The 24,593-nt window shown below is 56.3% G+C and overlaps 3 protein-coding genes across 8 annotated transcripts; 1 reads left to right on the top strand and 2 right to left on the bottom strand.

The window, feature by feature from the left end:
- The first annotated feature begins 1,742 nt into the window (after positions 1-1,742).
- Positions 1,743-6,835, top strand: SHMT2 (serine hydroxymethyltransferase 2). Of its 5 annotated transcripts, none has more exons than XM_081081300.1 (12): positions 1,743-1,982; positions 2,970-3,167; positions 3,659-3,738; positions 3,915-4,115; positions 4,407-4,488; positions 4,648-4,770; positions 4,897-5,036; positions 5,373-5,538; positions 5,733-5,832; positions 5,917-6,072; positions 6,151-6,258; positions 6,381-6,835. In XM_081081300.1, exons 1-12 carry the CDS (start codon positions 1,950-1,952, stop codon positions 6,506-6,508), a joined length of 1,515 nt encoding a protein of 504 aa, XP_080937426.1. In that variant the 5' UTR covers positions 1,743-1,949; the 3' UTR covers positions 6,509-6,835. The 5 variants fall into 5 exon arrangements, with proteins under 5 accessions (XP_080937426.1, XP_080937427.1, XP_080937428.1 ...); XM_081081301.1 differs by having other exon boundaries at positions 1,838-1,982; positions 2,970-3,101; XM_081081302.1 differs by lacking the exon at positions 4,648-4,770 and having other exon boundaries at positions 1,888-1,982.
- Positions 6,836-7,008: 173 nt separating this feature from the next.
- On the bottom strand, positions 7,009-9,326 carry NDUFA4L2 (NDUFA4 mitochondrial complex associated like 2). Its single transcript, XM_081081343.1, has 4 exons — positions 9,068-9,326; positions 8,622-8,710; positions 7,869-7,929; positions 7,009-7,734 (listed from the first exon to the last, which is right to left on the bottom strand). The coding sequence occupies exons 1-4, from the start codon at positions 9,257-9,259 to the stop codon at positions 7,678-7,680; spliced, it is 399 nt and encodes a 132-aa protein (XP_080937469.1). The 5' UTR covers positions 9,260-9,326; the 3' UTR covers positions 7,009-7,677.
- Positions 9,327-15,760: 6,434 nt separating this feature from the next.
- On the bottom strand, positions 15,761-23,253 carry STAC3 (SH3 and cysteine rich domain 3). Of its 2 annotated transcripts, XM_081084380.1 has the most exons (12): positions 23,060-23,253; positions 22,304-22,367; positions 21,763-22,030; positions 21,434-21,531; positions 21,162-21,225; positions 20,188-20,285; positions 17,406-17,472; positions 17,177-17,226; positions 16,809-16,894; positions 16,581-16,632; positions 16,367-16,504; positions 15,761-16,183 (listed from the first exon to the last, which is right to left on the bottom strand). In XM_081084380.1, the coding sequence occupies exons 2-12, from the start codon at positions 22,364-22,366 to the stop codon at positions 16,085-16,087; spliced, it is 1,083 nt and encodes a 360-aa protein (XP_080940506.1). In that variant the 5' UTR covers position 22,367; positions 23,060-23,253; the 3' UTR covers positions 15,761-16,084. The 2 variants fall into 2 exon arrangements, with proteins under 2 accessions (XP_080940506.1, XP_080940507.1); XM_081084381.1 differs by lacking the exons at positions 21,434-21,531; positions 21,763-22,030; positions 22,304-22,367; positions 23,060-23,253 and having other exon boundaries at positions 20,531-21,291.
- Positions 23,254-24,593: the final 1,340 nt, after the last annotated feature.

Genomic DNA, 24,593 nt, shown 5'->3' with positions numbered 1-24,593 from the left:
TGCCTGGCACAGAGTAGAGGCTCAGTGTATATGTTGAATGAATGAATGTGTAATATTGCTATGTGAGGCAATGGTTCTCAAAATCACTGCTTATTAGAATCACGAGGCGAGGTTTCATTGTGTGTCAGCGTGAGTGGGCAGATGTCCACTATTCTTTAAGCTCCATTGAATTAGAACCTCTAAGGAAAGGCTCCACACTCATATTTATATCAGATTTCCCAGCTAATTCTGATGCCCAGGTTTGGGAACCTACTTCTGGAAAGGTCAACGAGTCCAAGTCCCTCCCCCAAAGGAGGAGGTCAGAGGAATTCAGGCTAAAAGGAAGCTCCCTTCCTGTTCCAAGTATCTATAGCCCCAGGGAAACAAAGAGAGCTCACTGACTGCCTGGAAGGCAAGAGGTGAACAGTTAACAAAATCCAACAAGTACAAGGACAAGAAGGGGCATCTCACTTGCTGGGGTCCAACCCCAGCAGGTCCAGGGGTCCCCAAAGGTGTGGACGGAGTCGGTGAAGAAAGAATGACACAGAGGCAGCGTTCAGGTGATCATCATAGCCGGGTTCTCTTGTCAGGGTCTCCAGCCAGGTTCTGTAGCCAGTTCTCCAGCCAAGTTCTGTCTAGGATCTCCAGCTAGGTTCTCCAGCCAGGTTTGGTCGCCAGGTTCGGTAGCCAGGTTCTTCAGCCAGGTTCTGTCTAGGTTTTCCAGCCAGGTTCGGTTACCAGGTTCTAGTCAGGTTCTCTTGCCATGTTCTATCCAGGTTCTGTAGCCAGGTTCTGTCTCTAGGTTCTGTGTCCAGTTTCTGTCCAGGATCTTTTGCCATGTTCTCTCCAGCAAAGTTCTTCTGTCTCTAGGTTCTGTGTCTAGGTTCTGTCTCTCTTGGTTCTGTCTTCTAAGTTCTGTCTCCAGTTTCTGTGTCTAGGTTCTGTGTCCTGTTGTCTTGTTACATCTGTATTTATACCAGTTGATTCCAATCCTATCAATCTCTATTCCAAAGGTTAGGGCGTTTCTTATCTCCATTCCAGGGAGTAAAGATTATGTAGTTTAAGCATGATTGTTCATAGTTAAAGTGATTAATTACCTGCCTGGCACTTAGTTAAGGGGTTTTATTCCCTTCCTAACTTCAGGGGAAAATCCCTACCTGGGGAAACAACCTTTCTCAGAGAGGTGACCTTGGTTAAAACACATAGTGCCAAGAAGGTGAGCAAACATATTAAGAACAGTATGCCATATATGCCAGATCCCTTGAAACAGCAAGGATGGACCGGCTCCTGGCACTCACTCAGCTCCAGGATGTCCCAGGAGAAGGAGGAGATGGCCAAGGAGGAGGCAGGTTAGTCAGAGGAGGAAGGGAGGACAATCCATTCCAGAGCATGTGTACATACAAAGTCTCATTTAATCCCCACCACATGTTATTTTATTACTGGTTTACAAGTGAGGAAACTGAGGCCAGATAGGCTAATTTGCTGGTTAGTCCCAGAGCTGGAACTTGAATTCGCCCCTCACCACCCCTCCAAACCAGGTGACTTCCAGTGCACCATGGCACTCCAGCTTGTAGAGGAGTCTTTGTATTTCCCAGGGAGCCTAATAATACTAGATATTCAGTAGGCATCCAATAAATGGTTGATGTCTGGACGACGGGGGGTAGGGGAGGGAACACCTGAAGATATCCAGGACAGTGAGAGGGGGCGGCAGTAGATCTCTTTTTTTTCAGATTGGAGTCTCTGACACTGGGGCTACAGACCCTGGGGGAAAGGAAGCGGAAGAAAGGTGGGGAAACTACAATTCCCAGAAGACCATAAAGGAGTCGCCTCACGCATGCGTAGGCTTTACCCTAATCCTGTGGCTTCTAGGGCCGCTGTGCTCACGCATGCGCTCTCGGATCAGTCTTTCCGGACCCCTTGCTTCTCCAAGCTAGAGTTGGTGGCTTGACCTTCTGCGACTTCGGGTTGCGATGCTGTCTTTCTCTTTGCTCTGGGCCACTCGGGTAAGAATGGGGCCCCGGAGTCTGGGTGATCAGTTGAAAGCAAGTTCCCCTCCTACCGTAATATCCATTTACAAACTATGGGCTTTTCCACGCACATGGTGTGGGTCTTCCGGGAGCGGACGCGCAACTAGGGAATCCCCGAGACCCTCGGGTGCACGCGGGGTAAACGGGACCACTCTCCATTCCGGTAATCAGAAGCCCCAGGGCCATGTGACCATCCATTTTACATGGCAGTTGGGGAGGGAACTGTAACGGTTGCCCGCGGCTCCGGTGCTGGCGAACAGCGGGATTCCCAGCCTGGACAAGCGAGCTATCTTCCCTGCTAGCTCTGAGCCGTGCAGATGATGCAACGGAGCCCTACTGCTTGCATCAGGGATCCCGCGGCTGGAAGGGCTGGAAGGAGTGGGAAAGGAGCCGGGCAGAGGACTGGGTGTGGTTTTTGGCTTCCCTGCCATCAGCCCCCCACCCCCATTCCCACCCCCACCATTCTCCCCCTGGGACTGCTAAAAATCTACCCTGGTTTTCAGAACATTGAATGGCTACCTCCAATGTTCTGAAAGCTACCTCTAACTATGGTAAGCCTGTTCTCTTAATCCCTGCAACTTGGTCTCCTCCCCCCTGACTGGGATATCAGTTTATGGAGCTCCTACAGGGAAGACCCGATTGTTCCAGTGAGTGGAGAGGTTCTGGAACCTCTAGCTTCTAGAACACAAACTTTGTCCTCTGGCTTTGCAGAGTAGTTCAGGGGTCCAGGTGGAGGAAGATTCTGAGGTGAGGTGAATGGATGGATTCAGAACCACCCCCTGGACATTGATCTCAGCCTTGGCTCTAGAACTGGCTTTTGGAGGTGGGGGTGGCGAAAACTGGAACAGGCAGGCTGGACAGCCGGATGTTGGGTTTGGAGCCAGAGGGCCTGATACGCATGGCTGATGGTTGTTGGGAGACTGTTTGAACCCTTTTGTTTGACCCTGGCATTTCCTCCCCTAGCCTCTGCGGAGATGTGGTCCGCTGGTCAGGATGGCTGCGCGGTGCCAGCACAGTGAAGCAGCCCAGACCCAGACTGGAGAAGCCACCAGGGGCTGGACAGGCCAGGAGAGCCTGTCAGACAGTGACCCTGAGGTGTGGGAGCTGCTGCAGAGGGAGAAGGACAGGCAGTGTCGTGGCCTGGAACTCATTGCCTCAGAGGTGGGGTCTGGGGAGAGGGGCCAAGGCTTGGGCCGCCATGGGTACAGGAAGTAACAGGTCATCTTACTGCTCTTTCTCCAGAGCTCCCTTTCAGACTCAGAGCCTTCCTTCTGGGCCTTCTCTCTCTCTTCTTACTGTCCTCTGAAGCAAAGGCAGAGCCAGTCTGGGTTATGGGATGGGGGCATTAGAGAGCTTCCAGAGCCTTCCAGGCCCCTACAGTCAAGTCTGGTCCCTTCCCCCTCCCAAGAGAAAAGAGAAACCTGGAAGCACAGGTACCAGTGGACAGGTGGGCTTGCCGGGGACACCTGTCATGGCAGCTTGGTTTCTGAGGATGCTGCCTTTGGCCATGCCCCAAGCCTGACAAGGAACCTTGAATGAACAGCTTTCTGTAGAGCTCAGCTCCTTGCAGCCTGGGCTCTGGCGGGGTGGGCTGCGGGAGTCCCTCAGAAGGGGCTCTGTACCTCTGACACTGCCCCCACCCCTCACCCCAGAACTTCTGCAGCCGAGCTGCGCTGGAGGCCCTGGGGTCCTGTCTGAACAACAAGTACTCGGAGGGTTATCCTGGCAAGAGGTGAGGGCGAGGCACCAGCGGGCTGGAGGGCAGCCTCAGGGACGGTGCTCCCAGTGGGGACGCCGGCCTGCACCCTCCCAGTGCCTTTAGAGGAGTAGCCTTCCCGCTCCTTTGCTACTTCAAGGGGGGTGGTGGGGCCCTTTCTCTGTGCCCTGATATCCCCCCTCCCGTGGCAGATATTATGGGGGAGCAGAGATAGTGGATGAAATCGAGCTGCTGTGTCAGCGCCGGGCCCTGGAGGCCTTTGACCTGGATCCTGCGCAGTGGGGAGTCAATGTCCAGCCTTATTCGGGGTCCCCAGCCAATCTGGCTGCCTACACAGCCCTTCTGCAGCCTCACGACCGAATCATGGGGCTGGACCTGCCCGACGGTGGCCAGTGAGTATGGGTGCGGTGGGTGGCTGATAGGCTCACTGGGCCATGTGGGCATGGGAGAGGAGTGGTTTATTGCCATGGGCCGTGCAGCTGGAACAGGCCTCTCCCTGCCCATCAGTCTCGTGCAGGAGAAGATAAGATCCCAGGAACCAGTGCTCAGCACAGAGTGGGCAGAGCAGTGAGGGTGGTGCACGCTAGGCGCGGTGTCAGAGACAGAGCCTTCGGAGCAGGGCAGGAGAGGAGTGGGTCTTACTCCACTTAGAAGCCTTCTCACCTCCTCTCCTCCCCTCCCAGTCTCACCCATGGCTATATGTCTGATGTCAAGCGGATCTCAGCCACATCCATCTTCTTTGAGTCTATGCCCTATAAACTGAATGTGAGTGAGTGCTCTAGGGTCTGGGGAGGGAGCTGCTCAAGGCCTAGGAACCTCTCCTGGGAAAAGCTAGAGGCTGAAGCCCTGGGCAGCCTTTAAGGCCAAGGAGCAGAGTGAGCTGCACTGCTTCTTTTTAAGGACTTTAGCTCTTTGTCTGTCCAGCCCCAAACTGGCCTCATTGACTATGACCAGCTGGCAGTCACTGCTCGGCTTTTCCGACCACGGCTCATCATAGCTGGTACCAGTGCCTATGCTCGCCTCATTGACTACGCCCGCATGAGGGAGGTTGGTGGAGGGCTGGGGTGTCTGCCGCTGCCCAGGAGGTGGTGGGGAGATTTCGGAGGAGGGGCAGCCTTGCGCAGGCCTGTCTGGACCCTCCCCAGACTGAGGCCTGTTTCCGTACCTGCCCAGGTGTGTGATGAGGTCAAGGCACACCTGCTGGCAGACATGGCCCACATCAGCGGCCTGGTGGCTGCCAAGGTGATCCCTTCACCTTTCAAGCATGCGGATGTTGTCACCACTACCACTCACAAGACCCTTCGAGGGGCCAGGTCAGGCTCCCCTGAGGTCAGGCCTTGCCTTTCCCTGCCTTCGTGCCTTATTCCCAGGGCATTGGTGGTCTGGATCAGAGAGGAACTCATTCTACCTAAAGAGTTCTACCCAGTCTGAGGATTCTCCTTTTCTTGCCCGTGGTGGCAGTTCCCTGGCAGGGAGTTTGGGGGTGGGAGGTGGGAGGAAGGTTCTGTTCCCCTCAACCCCTGGAGCCAAGCACACCCAGCACAACTGAGGTGGCCTGAGAGTCCTGGGGGGCAGCCAGCTTCCTCTGCTCTCCCCATCCCTTGCCCTTTCTTTTCAGCTTAGATTCTGACCACCCTCTTCCCACACAGGTCAGGACTCATCTTCTACCGGAAGGGGGTGCAGTCTGTGGACCCCAAGACTGGCCGGGAGATCCCTTATACGTTTGAGGACCGAATCAACTTTGCTGTGTTCCCGTCCCTGCAGGGGGGCCCCCACAACCATGCCATTGCTGCAGTGGCCGTGGCCCTAAAGCAGGTTGGGGAGCCTACCATTGTCGGGTGGTGGGCATCTGGATGCTCAGACCCTGCTTCTTGCTAACTGAAAATGGAGCTGTTGGAAGGGAAGGGCCAGGAGGGGAGGCCTCAAGACTGGAGTCACAACTATGCTAGAGGTGGAGGAGTAGAAAGGGGCAGGACTTGGGGTCCCAGGTGCTGCTGTCTCATCTCCAGGCCTGCACCCCCATGTTCCGGGAGTACTCCCTGCAGGTTCTGAAGAATGCTCGGGCCATGGCTGATGCCCTGCTAGATCGAGGCTATTCACTGGTGTCTGGTGAGCCAGGAGGGTGGGTGAGAGCCTCTGTGGCCTCAGGCAAAGGCCCAGGACTCACCATTCTGTTTCCTCTTCCCGCCTTAGGTGGCACCGACAACCACCTAGTGCTGGTGGACCTGCGGCCCAAGGGCCTGGATGGGGCTCGGGCTGAGCGGGTGCTGGAGCTTGTATCCATCACAGCCAACAAGAACACCTGTCCTGGAGACCGAAGTGCCATCACACCAGGGGGGCTTCGGCTTGGTGAGACCTGGGGTTCCAGGGGGGAAGGGTGGCTGCGCCGGGGGCGTGGGTCATGCTACTCTTCTGCCTCTCTCCCAGGGGCACCAGCCTTGACCTCTCGACAGTTTCGTGAGGATGACTTCCGGAGAGTTGTGGCATTTATAGATGAAGGGGTCAAGGTTGGCTTGGATGTGAAGAGCAAGACCAGTGAGTAGGCTAGCCCCCCCCCGCCCAGCCCCTGCAGCCACTTTACACTCACTGTCTGCTGCCCCCCCCCCCCATCTCACCGCCTTCCCTGAAGCTCTGACACCTTCCTCACCCCTCTCTAGCCAAACTACAGGATTTCAAATCCTTCCTGCTCAGTGACCCAGAAACAAGACAACGGCTGGCTGACCTCAGGCAGCGGGTGGAGCAGTTTGCCAGGGCTTTCCCCATGCCTGGTTTTGACGAGCACTGAAGGGACCAAGGAAATGAGGCTCAGAGACTGAAATTCTCCTTCCCTCTCCCTGAACCTTCCCGCGTTTTGCTGGTGGAGAGGAGGCCTCTCACTTAGCGGAAAAGCCAAATGTAGTTCCCGTCCCAGGATTTGTAGCCGAAATTCCTTTTTGTAAGAAAATTCAGAAGGAGGCTGGGGGCCGTCTGCCCTCACGGTTCCGGTTCCGTTTTCTCAGTGTTATGGGCGCCCTGTTCCTCCTTGGGGACAGCGGCGTCACCCTCGTGAGCCAGAGGAAGGGGTGGGTGGGCGCCCTCCTTTCTGTTTTTATCTAATAAAATGCTAACCCGACCCACCTTCTGTTACTGTGGGAGCCCGTCCCGGGGCCAGGTGCGATTTGTCTCCTCCCTCCGTGTGTGGTTCTGGACTCCCTCCCACAACCACCGCGAGGCCCCGGGGGGCTGCGGCCTCCTCTGTCTCTGATCAGAGCCGACACCAGACGTGATTAGCAGGCGCAGCAAATTCAATTTGTTAAATGAAATTGTATTTTGCCCATGGCTGCTTCTGTTTGATCCCAGGGGACAGGGGAGCGAGGAGGGGTGGACGGCAGGGGGAGGCCCAGGTGCGAGGCTGGAGGGGGTTGCGGGTTGGCTCCTGAGCCGCCGGAAGCCGCGCGCTGCCCCTCCCCGGGCCGAGGTGCCTCCTCCCGAGCAGGCCGGGCCGCAGGCAAGGAGCCCAGGCGGCGAGCGCAGCGCCGCCCTGGGAGGGCGCCAGAGCCTGGGCAAACGCGGGGCCTGCCACGTCGCCTGGCGCTCAGAGGCCCCTGCCTGCTCCTGGCTCACGTCTGCCACGCTCCTCACGTAGCCTGCGCCACACCCTGTCAGGCCCCTGCAGCCTAGCAGGGGGGCCCCTTTGGGCCTTTTGAGTCAACCCTCTGGGGCCCCACCTCCTGACTCTCCCACCCCCTCCCCCCTGCGTGGGACTCCAGCTGAGGGTCAGGGGTGCTTCCGCTGCAGGGAGCGAGGGAAGAGGGTGGGGGTGGAGCTGCCTCCCCTCTGCGGCGTGGGAACCAGGCCTGTGTGCGCAGGAGCTGGGCAGGGTGGTGAGAGGCGCCCTGGAGGCTGGGGGCTGAGTGGCAGGAAGGAGGAGGCTGGCTGACGCCGGTGGAGGACAGGGACCCGTCCCAGCCAGGCTCAGAAGTCTGGCCGGTCCTTCTTCAGCTTCTTATAATCCGTGGACACTGCAAGGAACTGGGGGAGGGGTGTGTGTGAAGCGATGCACTGAGTGCCCCAGGCCTCCCTTTAGCGGGGAGGCGCCAAGGGGTCTTCCCAGGGACCAAGAAAGGAGAGGATGGGGGTGCAACCCTGGAGCCCCCTAAAGGTACCTTGTACTGGTCGTTGGGGCTCAGGCGGTTCCAGGGTTCCGGGTTGTTCTTCCGGTCCCAGCTGTGGAGAGTGGGGGGGAGGGGGGCTTTCTCTGTGGGAAGTAGGACCCTTGTGCCTAAGGTAACACTAGCATCTCTGCCTCCAGCCCCCACCCCAGCCCTACCCTGGGGGGCGGGCCATTTCCCGAAGGCTGACGGGGAGGGGGAGCATTAGCAGTTGCGGAGGAGACTAGAAGGCTGTCACCCTTGTCAGAGCCAGACCAGATAAGCGGCTGACAACCCCACCCAGCGACCCCCACTGCACCTCGCCTCCCGAGGCCCTCCCAGCAGAGCAGAGCAGAGCAGAGCGCGGAGATCGCAGAGATCGAGGGGCTGGGGCTTGTGCGATGTGTCCCAATTCTGACAACATGGGGCTGTCCTGATGCGTTCGGAGGACCCCCACCCCCACTGCCTCTGGAGTCTCGTCGTCACCCCGGCCCCTACCGCACCCCCAGAGCTGCCTGGCCACATCCCCAGGCCCCGCAGGGATATTGAGGTACCCACAGGCCGCCTGCGGCGGCACAACAGCGTTGCCATGGCAGCCGGGGCAAGTCTGGAGCCACAGAGGAGAGTGCGGTTGGGTGGGCCCAGGGGGAGATGCTGCGGAGTGGGGGCTGCAGGGGGATCCCTGGCAGGCCCACCGGCCCCCCATTCCTGAGAGGCCCCTCTTTCCTGCCCCATCCTGCCCCAGCCAGGACCCCAGCCCGGCCTTACCAGACGTCGGGGCTGCGCAGGGCGAGCCGCAGCAAGTAGAGCGCAGCGCTGCCCATGCCCAGGCCGATGAAGCCGATCATGGGGATGAGCTGCGGGAAGGCCCAGGACACTGTCAGCCGCTCCCCTCCCCGCAGTTCCCCGTCGCCCTGACACGCTTTCCTGCCGGGCGCCCCCCACCCCCGCCTCGGACCCGTGCTCCCTCCCTTCTGGGAGAGGGGACTGGAGCCTCCTGCACCACAGGCCCGGCCCTGTCTCCCTCACCCCACAGCGAGTCTCTCTAGGGGGATTCGAGGGACACGGGGAGGGGCACCTTGCAGGGGGAGTTGAGGACACCCTGGGAGAGGTTAGAGCACTGGGGGGGGGGGGTCTAGGCAAGAGGGTACGGGGAGCGCTGGGGCAGCGAAAAAGTTAGGCGTTAGAAGCAGTGGCTCTGGGACCGAACTCACCGCGGGATGTCTCTTGATCTGCCGGTACAAGCGGGCCCCGAGACCGGTTCCCGCCATCTCGCCTCTTCGTGTCTGGTCCTCTTTGGGGCTCGGCTCCCTCGCTCCTCCTGGGGTCCCGCCCCCCGCTGGGGAGGGGTCAGCCCAGCCCTGCCCAGCCCAGCCTGCCGCAGCCAACTTACCCCACGCCCCCATTCCGCTTCTTCCCCAGTTCCAGGCTGGGAGCAGGCGGAGCTGTTGGGGAGCTGAGGGATTTCTGCTCTGCTCTGTCCTCCGGGGCCGCCTCGGGCCCACAGGGACACCTCATACTTGGGGCTTTGGCTTGGTCCTAAGCCTGGGAGAGGCCTCACAGGCTTCCCAGACTCTGATTGAGAGGGGATCCAGAAGTGGGGGGAGGGGTCAGGGACACCCCCCCCCCCCACGGGCTGGCAGGCAGACCCCCAGAGAAGTGCAGGTGTGGAGTGCTCTCAGGTGGCACCAGGAGGGCCAGGGCAGCCATTGCCACCTGGGTGCCACCGCTCACTGTGTGCTGCAAGTTTTAAAACATGCAATACCTGACTATTGAGTCAGGGGCATCGACCTCTTTTCCTTTATGTTGTCAAATAAGAAAATGACAACAGCCAACACAACAATAGCCATCTGGTGTGAATGAATCAAAGTTATACCTATTTTGGCATATATATATATATATATATATATATATATATATACACATCGGTGTGCTGCAGAATTTAACTAGTTAGTGTGTGTGTGCCATGAGATGAAAAGATTGAAAATCACTTCTCCGGAGCATCCAGGAGCTAGCAGGTCCTGGAGGCCCTGGTTCTGACCCCACCACAGTGCAGTGGGAGGAGGGGGGGACGGACAGTCCAACAGAAGAGCTAACGCTGTCCCCCTCTAGTTCTGGGTGGTTCCTCCCAGTTGTGTTCTGGTTGGCCTGGGACAGTGCTTGGAGGCCAGGGGAGCTGGAGGCATCTTCAACGGGGCTTAGGACAGAGTAAGTCAGTTGTTGAAGTTTGGGGGCTTGAGAAACTTGCTTGCCCTGCCTCCCTTGGGGAAGGGGGAGGGGCAGCTATCCAAGGAGGCCACTCTCTGCCTCTGGCTGTGACAGAGAGGTGGAGAAGGGAGCGAGAAACCAGTTCAGGAGAGACAGACAAGATGTTGAAGGAGGAAAGAGAACAAGACACACAAACAGAAGTGCAGAGCAAACAATTGATTGCCCCCCGGATGTTATGCTGTCAGGGTGAGAAGGCTCACTCACCATCTTTGGGGAATTGGGGTTCCAGGGACCCAGGAGCCCACCCTAACTACCTCTCCCACTCCCACGCTAACCTCCACCCTCCTCCCTGCCTGCCTCCCCCTGGTCACCCGGATACCGCCAGCTCCCCACCTCCCTCCAGAGCCCTGTGGCGACTGGGGCCAGGGTGACCCATGCACCCCTCTCTGGGGACCTGGGCACAGGGAGGAGGGGGCCCTTCCTGGGGGCTTCCTTCCTTTCCCTGGAGCTGATACTTCCCCTGTCCCCTCCGTTGACAAGTGCGGCTGTAATTAGGCTGCGGGGGTCCCAGGCTAGAGCCTCCCTCCAGCGGATAATGAGATAAAGTGTCAGAGACACCGCGGAAACAAAGAGACCCAGACTCGCCTCGCGTGTGGGGGGCGGGGAAGGGGGACTGACTGAAGGGATGTCAGAGCCTAGAGCGGCAGCAGGGCCGCACCCGCCCTGAGCACTCGCCGGGGAGTGGGGTGTCTGTCACCCGTGCACCCCAGCCTTCCGGTCTCTGAGGTGACGGGCATGTGGAGGTGACCGGAAAGGGGACCCCAGTCAGTGCCTTGAGGTGTCCCCGGGCTGTCCTGTAGGACAATCAATCCCAGAGGTCGAGCTGGAGGGGCCAGAGCTGGGCTGCACACCTGGCTCCATGTGCACAGCTGGTGCGCCAGGAAGCGACGGGACCTCTGTCCCCTATGCCGCACCCCTTTGATTCTCTGGTCATCGCCCGCCTTCCTGGGTCCTTTCCTGTGCGCCCCAGTGACCTGGCCTAGCACGTCCCAAACCTCTGCCCGCTCCCTTCCCCGAGCCTCCGGCCTCCAGCCCCTGGTGTGCGCCTCCGCCCACTCTCCCAGCTCCTTCTCACGTTTTTGCTTCTGATTTGGACTCCCCGGGGCTCCCTGACCTCCCACCTGCTTCTGGTGCCAATCGCTGGCACCTTCTTTGTGACTGTTTCTAAGCCCGCTCCTCTCTCTGGATCAGGATCTCCAGGGCCGAACACCGAACTCTTTGGTTCCAGATCCCAGCTCCCCCCGCAGTTTCCCACCAAAAGGATTCAGGCCAAACTGACCCAGCGGCTGAGGGGCCGCAGAAGTCATTAGCAGTGGGTTCGGTGTGGCCAGGGCCGGGCCGGGGCCCCGCGGCGACTGGACTCCGAACGCTAAAGCGCGCAGGACTGCTCAGCGCGCGGACCGCTCCGCCGTAGGTTAGAAGCAGCTGGATTCGGCGCCGTAGGCTGATCAGGGGCCGTGGGCGCGGACGCCCCCTGGAGGCCGAGCTGCTTCTAAGCGCTCAGGGGCGATGCCTCGGACGCCCCCTGTCGGGCCGCGTCGGGCGTGCGCCCCACTGCATTTCGGCAGGTAAGTCAGCTCCCAGAGTGTGGTTCACGCCCCGCCCGCCGCTCCTGCCAGTCCCGCGGCCAAGGCAGTGGGTTCCGCAGTGGGCCGGGGTGGAGGGTGCGGAGAGGAGCCGCGGAAGCTCCCGCCTCGCCAGCCTCGGGCACCCCAGGTTCAGGATGAGTCCTCTCGTCAGGCTGGGCAGTCCCAGAGCCCGGGGGCAGCTCCGTCTCTGCCCAGGGACTGCCCTCTGCCCCTGCCCGTCCTACTCTCTCTGCCTTTTCTCTTCGGGGCCCTGTCTGTCGCGGTGTCTCTGTGTACGTCTGTATGTCTCTGTTCCTTATCATCTGGCTGGCTGTCTCCTCCTCTGAACTCTCTACCTGGCTTTGTCCCTCTGCGGCTGTTTCTCTGTCTCTGTGGTCTCTCCTTCCTTCTACATCTCTCTGCCTCGCCGTGTCTCATTACAGATGCCTCTGCCGCTCTTTATCTCTGTCGTTCCCCTCCCATTCACTAGTTGGAGTCCTATTCTCTGGCTTGCTGCTCCTGAGGGCGGGGGCTGCAGCAGTCCTACGGGACAGCCCGGGGACACCTCGGGGCACTGACTGGGGTCCCCTTTCCGGTCACCTCCACATGCCCGTCACCTCAGCAGGGCTCCGTCTTCCCTCTGCAGCTGTGGGGCGTGGGGGGCGGAGCCCTGGGGGGAAGACACGGTGCCCAGCATCTGCTCGGGAGCCCCGAGGCCCCTGACCCTCCTGCCGCTATTAAGGGCTCCGGGTCCCGAGGCTCGGAGATGATCATGATTGCATCAGCTAGACAGCGGAGGAGCCGGGAGCCGCTCGAAGAGCGAACGAGGGAGCGAGGGAGCGAGACAAAGACGCCCGCGCCATCTGTTTATGCAAAGCACTCTCCGCCGGGGACCCCGGCGTCCCGGTGCCCGGCCCGGCTCGGGGCACCAGGTCAGGAGCCCGCTCCTGCTGGTGCCCCCGCGGCGCCTCGGCTGTCCCTCTCCCAGCACCCAGAGGGGCTGCGGGCGAGCGGAACCGAGGGGGGCGGGGGGTTGTTGATGTGATTGGAGCGGACGCGGCTGTTTCTTCAATAATGGATGGAGATGATGCGGACGGCGCAGCTAAGCCCGCCCGGAGAGGAGAGGACTGGAGATCGGAGAGGGAGGGGGTGTGGGGGGCGGGTGGGAGAGGCAGCCGGGCGCGCAGGCAGACACACAGCGCGCCTGCGTCACACTGTCTTTCGAATACCCGCCGCCGTGCGGTTCACACCCAGGCACACGCCCACGCACTGTCACAGAGGCGCACACACCTGCAAGTGCAGATGCCAGAGCAACACACACTCGCTAGCGGCTCTTCCTGATTCTCACACAGACACAGTCCCCGCGGGCAGAGACCCACGGAAATGCCTACGCGGGCACACCCAGGCGTGAAGAATGCACAGACACGCCAAAGCACATGTGCACACCTAGACACCCAGGGGCTTAGACTGACGAAAATCATAGAAGTTGGGGGGGGCAGGATGGTGACAAGACAGATACGTATTCAGGGTACAGGGGCACACACCAACGTGCACACGCCTCACACACTTTGGAGCACACACGCACACACACACCAGGGACATAGACACCCATAATTGCCAAGGGCACAGAGACCCCCACACGTTCAGGGGTTGGCACCCACACACCTGCAGGAGCCGCGACCCGTGGAGGAGTGTGGTGGAGAGGTCGCCGGAGTCCCTGCTGGAAGCCTTGTTATTCTAGCCGCATAATGAGGTCCTGATGGCAGGAGGGCCTGCTGACAGGAGGCGCCCGGGGCTATTGACCCTGCACCCTGTTTGACTGCCTGAAGCTTCCTTCCTTGGCCCCCAGGGCAGGTGGTGCAGACGCTGGGCCCCTCTGGCCTCAGCCAGCCCCAGCCCCAGCCCCAGCCCCAGCCCCAGCCCCAGCAGTTGGGGAGAGAAGCAGGAGCAGAAGCCATAGAGGGACATTGGTGGATGTGCAGGGAGACTCCCAGGATCCTCAACACAGCCAGGCGGCAGGGGGTGGGAGAGAGGCTCAGTCCATGTGCCCCTCACCCCTGTGCTGCCCAGTCTTCTGACCTCAAGGCACTTCCTTTGTTATGAGTTGGTGCGCACTGAGGAAGAGTAGGGTGTGGCTTGTATCTTGGACCCTAATAACCCCCCCCCGCCCCCCCCCCGTCTGTTTTTGATTCAGTCCGCTCCTTGGCCCAGACTTATGACCTTTGCAGCGGGAGGCAGCATTATCCATCACCCAGGTGGCCGCTGGCAGGAGTAGAGGGCTTTGGGGGCCCCCACAGGGTCTCTGTTGTTCCCGACTCCCTCTCCTGAGAACAGCTCTTTGCCAGCCGGCCAGGGCTAAACCAGCGGGCAAGTACTGGGGGTCGGGACATGACCATGGGGCTCAGTCACGATACTGGGCCTTGTGTCCCCAGCCCTGGCACCCCAGCACCGTCCTTCCAGCTCCGCACAGCCGGCCCTCCCGCTCCTTCTGCCCTCCCTCTCTCGGGCCCTTTGCTTAATTTCCTATTAACTGCTGATAAATCCAATTAAACCGCCGTTCTAATTAGGGACAGCTGCCGGCTCTGCGAGGCGGGGAAGGGGGGTGCCCCCCGAGTGTATGGGGGGGGAGAACAGCCGCTCTCTCTGTCTCAGTACCCCCACACCAGCATCGCCGCCCAATGAGCCAGTAAATTGGTTTTGCTTCAGCATTGTGGGGGGCCCCACTCGAGGATCTCGGGGGCTCTGGTTTTGAGTCCCTCAGACTGCTTGATGAAGAGAGAGGACCCAAGCCCTAGTTGTTGCCCATTTGTGGGAGGCAGATCCTGCCGAGGAGGGATGAAGGCAAAAGGCTTGATTTGTATGTGGGGGTGGGAGGCCTGTGGTCTGCTGCTCTTCCAGCCCAAGCAAGATTAAAGGGGTGCTACCTGAGTCTTCCTTTATGACCCCGCGCCCCCCAAGGAATCCAGTACAGTCAAGAGCAAAGGAACAGGAGACAGAACCCGGCTCTGCAAGGAGTCCTCTTGTGTGTTTCCCTACCCCCACCGCACCTCAGCCTCCTGGAAGGAAGGGGGGCACGCCCGTCCCGGCCCTCCTTTCCCCAGCCCAGCTGAGCCTCTGTCCTCCCCCCACCCTTTCCCGCCAGCAGCAGATGGTGCCTGGGCTCCCGCTGCCAACCTTGCTAGGCGGTGCCAACCTCAGGCCTGGCAGACAGCGGGCAGGAGAAGAGGATCTCCTGGCTGGCCACGCTGACCCTCCCCCACCCGCCATCAAGCTCAAGACCCTCCGCTGACTCCGCGCCAGCGACCACCCCAGGCTGCCTCTCACTGGTCCACTCCCAGGTCCCTACACTCCTCCTTCAGCTCCCTTCCCTACACCTTCCCGCTCCCTGCCACCTGCCACCCTGACCAAGGCCGGTATATTTGCATGTCTACATATGCAAATGAAAACATTTGCATACGGCGCGCCGCAGGGGGGTTCTCCGCGCGAGCCCTTTAGCTGTCTGCCCAGCGCCCTCTCACTTGGTACCTGTCAGGGCTGGGGCGGAGCCGCGCGGGAGGGGTTAAGCCCCCGGGCCTTGCTCGCTGGGTTCCCGGAGGACTTGAGGAAGTGTTGCCATGGAGACGGCACGCACCCCACTCCCTCCCAGACCCAGGGTCTCCGGCTCCTTGTCTCTGGTTCTCTCCTCTCCCCACCATCTCGGCCCCCGTCCCTCGCTCTCCAACCGAGATCTTGCACCGCCCCCTGGCGGCCCAGCTCGGCACTGAGCCAGGTTTCGAAATGTAAGGCGCTGTCCGCAGCTAAATCGCCAAAAGCTAGGGGGACCTACCCTGCAACCAGATCCTGTTCCTAGCCCCAGCGGCGCGGGGGCGGGGACCCGCCCGGCTCTTTTCTTCACTGACTACAGAGGCCTCCCCCAGCGGGCTCACTGTCTCCCCACCTCCCACCGGCCTCAGCCCCGGTGGGTTTCAGGTTACCCGATGGTAGCAAAATGTGACTGTTGGGGAGGATTTGCTACCACTTCGTAGGCCCTCTCCTCCCTCCTCGGCCCCAAGTTAAAGAACAAACTTTTCTAACTTTTGTCAAAACTTTAATAAATTCACAACATTCAACAGTTCGCCTCCCACCCACCCCCGCAACCCAGGGCGCCTCCTAGTGGAAACGCAATTTTTTCCAGCTCTCAAAGGCTGTTCTAGGCACCAGTATCCGATGGCATAGCCCAGGGAGGAGGGCGGGAACCAGTCCCTTCCCAGGAGCCCCGTCTCGTTCTGGCGGGCCTTCCCGCTCCTCCCTGACTCAGCAGTAGAGTTGCTTCCACTCCATTTCCTCTCCACCTTCCACTGGGCCTGCCAGCACCCGGCCCGAGTCTCTCCCGCCAGCAGGCGCCGGCCTGCACACCTAAATCTCCTCCAGGAAGTCGGTGGGGAACAGCCCCACCTTGCGGCCAGTGTAGACCTTGACGTAGCCGCCAGCTTCATCTCCTTTCTGCACCACGATCTAGGATTAAAGGATTAGGGAGGAGAGAAATCAAGGGAAAACAGTTGTAGAGGAGAGCAGGGGAGCCCGGAGTTACGGAGGCCTTTCCTAGTGTCATTAATGGAGTGTGCAGAGGAGCCTCCCGGCCGGGGGTTGGGTTGGGGCACCAGAGCTACCTGGTCTTTTTTTTTTTTTTTTTTTAACCTGGTCCTTCTTGAGGGTGATCTGTCCTATTTCTCGATTCCCCACGAAGGATCTTGTTACCCGGTGCACACGTTCTCCAGCCCGGACCCGAATGATGAAGTTTGGAGGGAAAAATCCGACTTTCTCCCCTATTTTCCCCTAGAGAAGATGGTAGGGAGAATCAGCCTTTTAAACTCAACCCATGTCCCACCCTACCCTCAGTCATTTCTCTTACCCGCCACCACTCCTCATTGGAGTCATCAATGACCGTGATCTTCTCTCCAGGCCTGGCAGGGAAAGGGAGGGGCCTCTGAGATTTAGGGGCCTTCCTATCCAGTCCCTTGGCTGTACCCACGTTCAGCCTCAATAAGCTCCAAGCCCTGAGTATCCCCTTCCCCTCTTTCCTTTCCCAGAGGGAGCTGGGCTCCCAGTCTACCCCCACCCCAATCTTAAGGCCTCTCACGGGAAATCCAGGTCGTCCTTCTCCAGGGCTTTGAACCGATAGAGAGCCACAAAGTAATGAGACTGCTGGAAGCCAGGCTGCTTGTGCTGGGGGTGAAAGGGGGTGATGAGTCTCAGGGCTCCTCTGTCCCACATTGAGGGGCAGGAGACCAAGGCAAGAGCATTCTCCAGACACACTCCATTCCAACTCTCCCAGGCCCCTGAACTAAGAGGAATGCATTGGTTGTGTGTGTGTACGGTGGTGGAGAAGGCTGGTTAAGGGTAATGGGAACCCGCGGGGCAGTCTGTGCTCTGGCTGTGAGGTAGAGAGTGGTGTCAGACTGGGTTGGGAAAGGGACTGGGCTCCATGCAGGGAGAAAGGAGTCTCACTTTGTCATCAGGTGTCTTCTTTTCAGCCTTCTTATCCCCTTCAGGGTTTCCTGGGATGAGAAACACCAGCAACTTGTCTCTGGTTCCTGGAGGGTAGCCCTCATCCTCTTACCCTTCTGTTATGGGGCCTCCTTTCTCTCCAAACCTGGCATACCCTTTACTGTCCTTTCCCGCTGCCATTGCTGAGCCCGACTGCCTCCATCTCTGGATGGAGGTGGGAGTCACTCACCATTCTGGGCTTTGCCTCCCTCTGGTCTGGCCGAGTCGGGCTCCTCTTCCATCATGGCTGCTAGAGGCTGGAGGGTGCACCAGAGTTAGGAAGATGCTGTCTGGGGAACCCATGCTTGCCCTGGCTCTCCAGTCAGGACAGAGGCTAATAGGATGCAGGGTTGGAAGGAGCCTTGGAGAAAATATCTATTCAATCACCTGCCTAATGCAGAGACTTTCTCTAAAACATCCTGGCAGGTGGGCCACCCACATTGTGCTTGAATGTAGCTAATGACAGGGAACTCACCACCTTTCAAAATAAGCCCATGCAATTTATTTATAGGACATTTCCCCATATTAAACCTATGCCAGTCTCCCTGTAACTATTAGTCATTGGCCTGATTTGCCTTCTGGAGGAATATAGAACCAATATAGTCCCTTTAAAGATCTGAGGACATGTCAGCACATGTCCTTCCTGCCTTTTTTCTCTCTAATTATTTTCAGACTCTTCAAATTATTCCCCAAGATCCCAGTTCTATGTCCTTTACTATAATGTCTGTCCTTAAAAATACTTCAGTGTATAAGAGAAAAATGGGCAGCACAGCTTTTACAATTCCCTTAAGAAAACAGTACCCGAATGTGCTAGCCTTTCTGCAAGCAGCCAAATCACAGTGTTAGTGCCTCACAGTCATAGCTCCCTCCATAGAAATCCCTAATTTGCACCCAACTTCCATATCAACTACTTTGAAGCCAGATTTCTAGTTCTGTTTTTGTGCAGTTGATTTGTTGTTGTTGTTGTTGTGTGTGTGTGTTTTGTTTTTTGGTTTTATTTCTTTTTGATTCAAGAACAGATATATACATTTTTCCTTACAAAATTTCAAATGATTAGTGCTGGGCCTTTTTCTAGTCTATAAGATTTCTGAATATATTATTTAGTATATGTTTTTCCTTCTATGTTTCCCACAAACTTGATGGGTACACCATTTATATCTTCATTTGCACCAGTGAGAAAAATGTTCATAGGTGAGGACCAAAGACAAAATCATGTTATGAGCCATCAGAAATCTTCCTGTAGGTATACACTTCCTAAAGCAGTGGTTCTCAACCTTCTGGCCCTTTAAATACAGTTCCTCATGTTGTGACTCAACCATAAAATTATTTTCGTTGCTACTTCATAACTCTAATGTTACTATTGTTATGAATCGTAATGTAAATATCTGATATGCAGGATGGTCTTAGGTGACCCCTGTGAAAGGGTCGTTCGACAGCCAAAGGGGTTGCGACCCACAGGTTGAGAACCACTGCCCTAAAGGACCAGGGTCCTTTGGGTACCGTCATTCAGTCAATTTTAGGATTCCATCTAACTGTAACCGTTATCTACATTAATCCATCCTGGTTGTCCAGAAAGATATGAGGATATGCTAACAAACCCCTTGCTGAACTGAATGCATCTATGGCATTATGACTCTAGTAATCTATCCTATATAATAAAAGGGTAATATGCAAACTGACCCTAACAGCAGAAAGACTGGGAATGACTGGTCACTATGACACACACTGACCACCAGGGGCCAGACGCTCAATGCAGGAGCTGCCCCCTGGTGGTCAGTGCACTCCCACAGGAGGAGCTCCGCTCAGCCACATGCCAGGCTGATGGCTGCCAGTACAGTGGTGGTGGTAGGAGCCTCTCCTGCCTCCTCAGCAGTGCTAAGGATGTCCGACTGCATTTAGGCCTGCTCTCTCCACTGGCAAGTGGACATCCCCTGAGGGTTCCCGGGCTGCCAGAGGGATGTCTGACTGCCAGCTTAGGCCCAATCCCCCGGAGAGCGGGCCTAAGCCAGCAGGTGGTCATCCCCTGAGGGGTCCCAGACTGCGAGAGGGCACAGGCAGGGCTGAGGGGCCCCCCAAGTGCACAAATTTTTGTGCACCGGGCCTCTAGTATATATATAAAAGCCTAAGCGACCAAATGACTGAATGACCAGTCGCTATGACATGCACTAACCACCAGGGGGCAGGCACTCAATGCAGGAGCTACCCCCTGGTGATCAGTGCACTTCCACAGTGGGAGCGCCACCCAGCTGACCGATGGGCGCCAGATGCCAGGCTCATGGCTGGCAAGCACAGCTGCCATGGTGTGAGCCTGTCCCGCCTCCACAGCAGCGCTGAATGATGGCAGGCACAGCAGGGCAGGGATGAGTGGGAGCAGCACCTGGCCCGGGCTCAGGCTCCTACTCAGCCACCTGCCACTTCGTGCACTACTACATCCCTCAGGGGATGTCTAAACCTGCAGTCCGACATCCCCCCAGGGGTCCCGGATTGCGAGAGGGCGCAGCGCAGGCTGAGGGACACCACCAGTGCACAAATCCATGCACCGGGCCTCTAGTCCTATTATAAAAGGAAATGAAGCTACTTTTGGCCACTAGCTTTGTGCCTCAGTTACCTCATCTATAGAATAAATGGGTCAGACCAGACGATCTTCATGGACCCTTGTATGACTCTAGAATCACCGGGCAAATTCTATTCCCTGAATCCAAAAGCACAGCTCTTGCCTCTGTTGTCTAGCAATGCCAGGGGTCCGGGGTCTAGCCTTCAGTTGGTTATAGTGACTAATCTGACAGTTTCACAAGGGAGTTCCTGGAGAAAATGCACGCTATGGCAGGAGTTCTTAACCTGAGGCCCTCTAAAATTGCATGCAAAATCTTCCTGTTGGGTTATGTGCAATTTTAGGGGAAAGGGATCCCTAGCTTTTTTTAGCTTTCCAGAGAGGAGATATGGGGTCTCTGGAAGGGAGGTATGGTGCTCACATTTTTCTTATCTGCCTGTCCTTTCTTCCGTTCTTTGTTTGCCATGATCACCCCAGTGCGCAGTGTTTCAAACACAGGGTCATTACGATTTGCAGCAGCTGGTGGGAATGGGAGAAGAAAGAAGACATTACTGGGGAGGCAGGAAAGGCTTGGAGGAAAGAGAGACCTCCTAAGTAAGGGAGAGGTGGGGTTGAATGGACACGTGTGTGTGTGTGTGTGTGTGTGTGTGTGTGTGTGTGTGTAGGATCAGGGAAGTTGTCATCTGGGCATACCTGGATCATCAATCTATAAGGAGCTCTAAAAACATCACTGGAAATGTAATGTAATGGAGAAAAATATTTACCAGCACTCCTTCCAGGCAGAGCATTCATTATATGATGTTGGAAAGTCCACTTTACTAAGTTGCTTGGGCGTCGGGGAATGCTTGGAATTCCCATTCTCCTTCTCAGGAGAGTGGTCTTTTAACTGCTGGCTTTTTTTGTCCCACTGAGTGGCATGTGCAAGCAGAGGTGCTTGTACCAGCGGACCCTTCTTTTTACACCCACACTCCTCGCAGAATTTAGCTTCACCTCAACATAAATGTTAAGGGTTGCTAAACTATGAATCTGCCCAGGATGTCCATAGCTCTGGGTCTGGCCTTAAGTGTGGCATTCTTCTGTAACAAGGATGAGTACAGTCGAGAATCCTTGTTCACTTAGAAATGGTTTTGCATATGCAGAGCACAGATTTTGATGAAGATTCCATCTTGGCTCTGCCTCTTGCTAGCTGTGTGGAGACCTAGCTAAATCTTATCTCCCTCAGCTATCAAATAGGGGAATATCGACTCTGCATCCAAGGTGGCTAAACTATGAGGTTGAGAGTGAACCATGGGATGGAGAATCTTTCTGTTTCGGAATTTGGTTTCTAAATCTAGAGGTGTGCTGGAACCATCTCTAAACTTGCCCACTCCCTCCGGTTCCATGTGAGTCACTTACAGACACTAGCGTACTGCTGGTTGCTGTAGAGTGGGGAGCTGTAGGCCCGATGAAAACCAGGGGGCTGTAGGGTAGGATGGAAAGCATCAGAAAGAGCAAGGCAGGACCCAGAACCCCATCTCTCTCATGAGTGCTCACCCCTTTTTGAAGTAAGAGATGGGCTGAGAAAGAAAAAGCAGGGATATGGAGGGGGTGACCTGAGGAGAGACTGGCAGGGGTGTAGCTGGCAACATGTCCCCTCTCTATTTTCTTGCTCCCCGAAGCCTACTCACAATCTTGCCGAAGCATCTCTGCATCTCCACGTAGGACTGACAGTGTTCGTGGATGTTGGTTTTGCAGTTCTTACAGCGAAGCCCAAATTTGTTGTTGACTTGGGAGAGGGGAGAACATTTGGGTGAGGTTCCTGCTTCCCTTTCCCTTTGTACCACTGCTGCTACTATAGCGCTTAGGTTCCTTTTCTGTATGGGAACCCACACCCTCAGTCTCTAACAGTTATTTCCTTAAAGCCAAATCTTGCCACAGCCTGTCTGCTACACCCTAAACCCTTTCCCAGTCCCCTGCCTTCAACATCACCTGCTTTCTCCTTCCCTTCATGACTCACGCACAATCATCCGGGCACAGACATCACAGAACTTGGGCTTCTTGAAGAAATGATCTTTGAATTTGTGGGGCTTATCATTGACAAGCTTAGGAGGTTCTGGGGGTGGCTCCTCCTCCTCCTCCTCTTCTTCCTCCTCTTCCTCATAGATGTAGTAGATGGGCCCACCCCCAGCTCCCACTGCCTCCCCATTAGCCTGGGGCTCTGGGGGAAGCTCCATCTCCTTTGTCCCAGCAGACTCCTTCCTGAATAACTGCTTCAGCCGCTGTAGCTGAGGGGAAGGGAGGAGGGAATGAAGGAAATCCAATGTTAAAAGAATTGTCATGCTCTCTAGACTAGGTAAAGCTGAAGCTCACTAGACATTTATCTAGCTTGGGGCAAGGGGCACACCCCAGGATTAGGGGGTATTAGGGCTGCAGATGCTGGCAGGCATTCTAACAATACAGGAGTCGCATACAAGTGAGATCAATTCAAGCACCTTTCTTCAAGTGCTGCAATGGCTTCCCAGGTTCCCCACACCCAGTGGTCAAAGGCCCTGACTCACCCCACTTTGCCGAGTCTCTGCGGGGGAGGGTTTAGGGGACTCCAGCACCTTCTTTTCTGTCATCCTGCAAGAGGTTGGACCCCACTATGACATCTAATCCCTGACTGCTATCCTCCCTCCCTTATTTCTGTCCCTTTATAGTAGGGTGGTCCTTGAAGGGGAGGCTTTGGGAGAAATTTGGTTAGAGATCTTTTCACAGAGCTTATGAATAGGAAGATTCCATGGAGGTCCAGAGAAAAGCCCAACAGACTGAAGAACTTCCCCACTAGTTCCTCAAACCAAAACCCATCCGTCCATTCTGAGGTGCAACCCCCAAATTTGTAGCCCCAATACAGTCAGTACTCAAGACTGCCTGATTTAGGTATTTGTTTTCCTGGGAATCTATGGGCAGTAGAGATATGACACACATCTTCCCAGATCTCCTTTTATCAGGAGGTTGATGTGTGGAGGGATGGGCTGGGGCATTTGTTCTCCCTACTTCTTTCTTGAGCCCTGGGGGCCTAGTGCCTAGTTCCCAGCTTGCCTCAGGCCTCAGCTATTTTAAGTTTTCAGAGTAATATGAGCCTTTCCTTCCCTTACTACTCCCTTCCCTTGACCCCACTCCAATCCTAGCTCTTTATCCTGAAGTAGAATAATTTCACTCCTAAAACCTCAACGACTCCTAGACAAGAGAAATGAAGAAGCTGAATAGACTATGGATTGGGGAGGTTGGGAGAGCAGTCCTGGAAATGGAAAGAGGATGAAGAGGCAACTCACGTTTGGGACTCCCTGTCAGTTCAGTCTGTGGAGGGAAGAGGAGCCCCTGCGGCCTTGACGGTAGCACTGGAGGAAGACTGGTCCTCTTCCTTGGGGGCCAAGCCCCCCCAGTATCCTCTGAACTCACACCAGCCACCCAGACGGTATTTGTAGACCTAGCGTCTTGCCTTGGTGTCAGAGCTGGAATGACAGGGCTGGAGTGAAGTGGACAGCTGAGTGACACAGCTGACATAGAGAAATTGGATACGGGGAGGCCTGGACCCTAACTCCTCCCACCTCCCAGAGCTGCTGTTCCCTAGTTTCTCATCTGTGGTGTGCAGGTCAGTACTGGGTAAATTCAGGAGGGGACAGTGTTCATGCTGTATACTCATTTGGGTGATTCTAGATGACTGCAGGTAAAGATTGATTATGAACAGCTTTTCAATCCCCTTTCTCTGAGGTCCAAACATCTCCCCAATTCTACCCTCCCTGGACCTGCTTTAGGAATTAGGCCTTGTATCTGTACAAGTAAAGGGTTATGTTGAAGGTTGGGTTAGACAAGCTTTGGAGGAGACTAGCTTGAGACACTGCTACCCAGACCCAAGAGATTTCCAGGGCAATGTTCTTCGTCATTTCCATTTTTTTCCTCCTTCCCAGCCATTCTTTTTGTCGCCATGTGTCTTTATACCATCAAGTATAGCTTTAAACTCAAACCTTTAGAATGGAAAATTTGAATATTCAGAGTTGTCCTATCGGCCAGTCTACATTGCTTTCTTCTCTGTGGGAAGTTGGAGGGGTACCTTCCTGCCATCTTGTCAGGGAGTGAAGAACATGTGTATAGCTGTTCTCTCCAGCTGTCCCCAGAGGCATCTTCCCCCCTATTCTTCTAAAATCTTGTCCTCAGGGTGAAGGGACTTCTATTTTAAAAAGCCAGGCTGGGGGACTCTCAGGGAGTGAGGGTCTAATGATCAGGTACAGATGGCCTCAACAATGGACAGAAGGCAATAATAGCTGCCACCCAGGTTTTTTTATCATCTGCTATAGCCCCAGAGAACTGCAAACTCTTGGAGGTGGTAGGATGCCAGGCCTCCCACTCATTTTGATTCCGATTCCATCTCCCTCCTTGGATGCCCCAGGGTATGAACTGATGGGTCAGTGAGTTATCAGGCATTCTTATCTCAGGCACGCAGCCTTCTCCTGCCCTATGTGTCACAGCTGAAAAAGGAGATACCGCCATCTCAGAGGAGAGCAATTTGAAGGTGACAGTATAGTGCCATTTTATCCCTTGTATCTGTACAAGTAAAGGGTTATGTTGAAGGTTGGGTTAGACAAGCTTCGGAGGAGCCTAGCTAGAGACACTGCTACCCAGACCCAAGAGATTTCCAGGGCAATGTTCTTCGTCATTTCCATTTTTTTCCTCCTTTAATGGGTGGGTGAGATTGAAAAGGGGCTGCTGGATGTTCTGGGTATATGGGCTCTTTAATGACTCTGGTCTGACAGGTTGAACAGACTAGCTCTCAGAAGCCTCAGAGGAAAAGCTCCACCTTGCGGGCAG

This window comes from Myotis nattereri (assembly GCF_964212035.1).
Source record: "Myotis nattereri genome assembly, chromosome: 2".
In the NCBI taxonomy this organism is placed as follows: Eukaryota; Metazoa; Chordata; class Mammalia; order Chiroptera; family Vespertilionidae; genus Myotis; species Myotis nattereri.
The sequence above is the reverse complement of the archived record's forward strand: the minus strand, read 5'-3'. Positions and strand labels throughout refer to the sequence as shown.

Excerpts from the sequence above, each read along its gene's own strand:
- STAC3 (XM_081084380.1), bottom strand. The coding sequence starts at position 22,366 with ATGACAGAAAAGAAGGTGCTGGAGTCCCCTAAACCCTCCCCCGCAGAG. Across the intron at positions 17,227-17,405 it reads GGGAGGCAAAGCCCAGAATG|GAAACCCTGAAGGGGATAAG; the intron begins GTGAGTGACTCC and ends TTCTCATCCCAG. Across the intron at positions 16,505-16,580 it reads CCAATGAGGAGTGGTGGCGG|GGGAAAATAGGGGAGAAAGT; the intron begins GTAAGAGAAATG and ends CATCTTCTCTAG.
- NDUFA4L2 (XM_081081343.1), bottom strand. The coding sequence starts at position 9,259 with ATGGGGGCGTGGGGTAAGTTGGCTGCGGCAGGCTGGGCTGGGCAGGGC. Across the intron at positions 8,711-9,067 it reads AGATCAAGAGACATCCCGCG|CTCATCCCCATGATCGGCTT; the intron begins GTGAGTTCGGTC and ends GCCTTCCCGCAG. Across the intron at positions 7,930-8,621 it reads CTGCGCAGCCCCGACGTCTG|CTGGGACCGGAAGAACAACC; the intron begins GTAAGGCCGGGC and ends CACTCTCCACAG.
- SHMT2 (XM_081081299.1), top strand. The coding sequence starts at position 1,950 with ATGCTGTCTTTCTCTTTGCTCTGGGCCACTCGG. Across the intron at positions 5,037-5,372 it reads AAGACCCTTCGAGGGGCCAG|GTCAGGACTCATCTTCTACC; the intron begins GTCAGGCTCCCC and ends CTTCCCACACAG. Across the intron at positions 6,259-6,380 it reads GGATGTGAAGAGCAAGACCA|CCAAACTACAGGATTTCAAA; the intron begins GTGAGTAGGCTA and ends ACCCCTCTCTAG.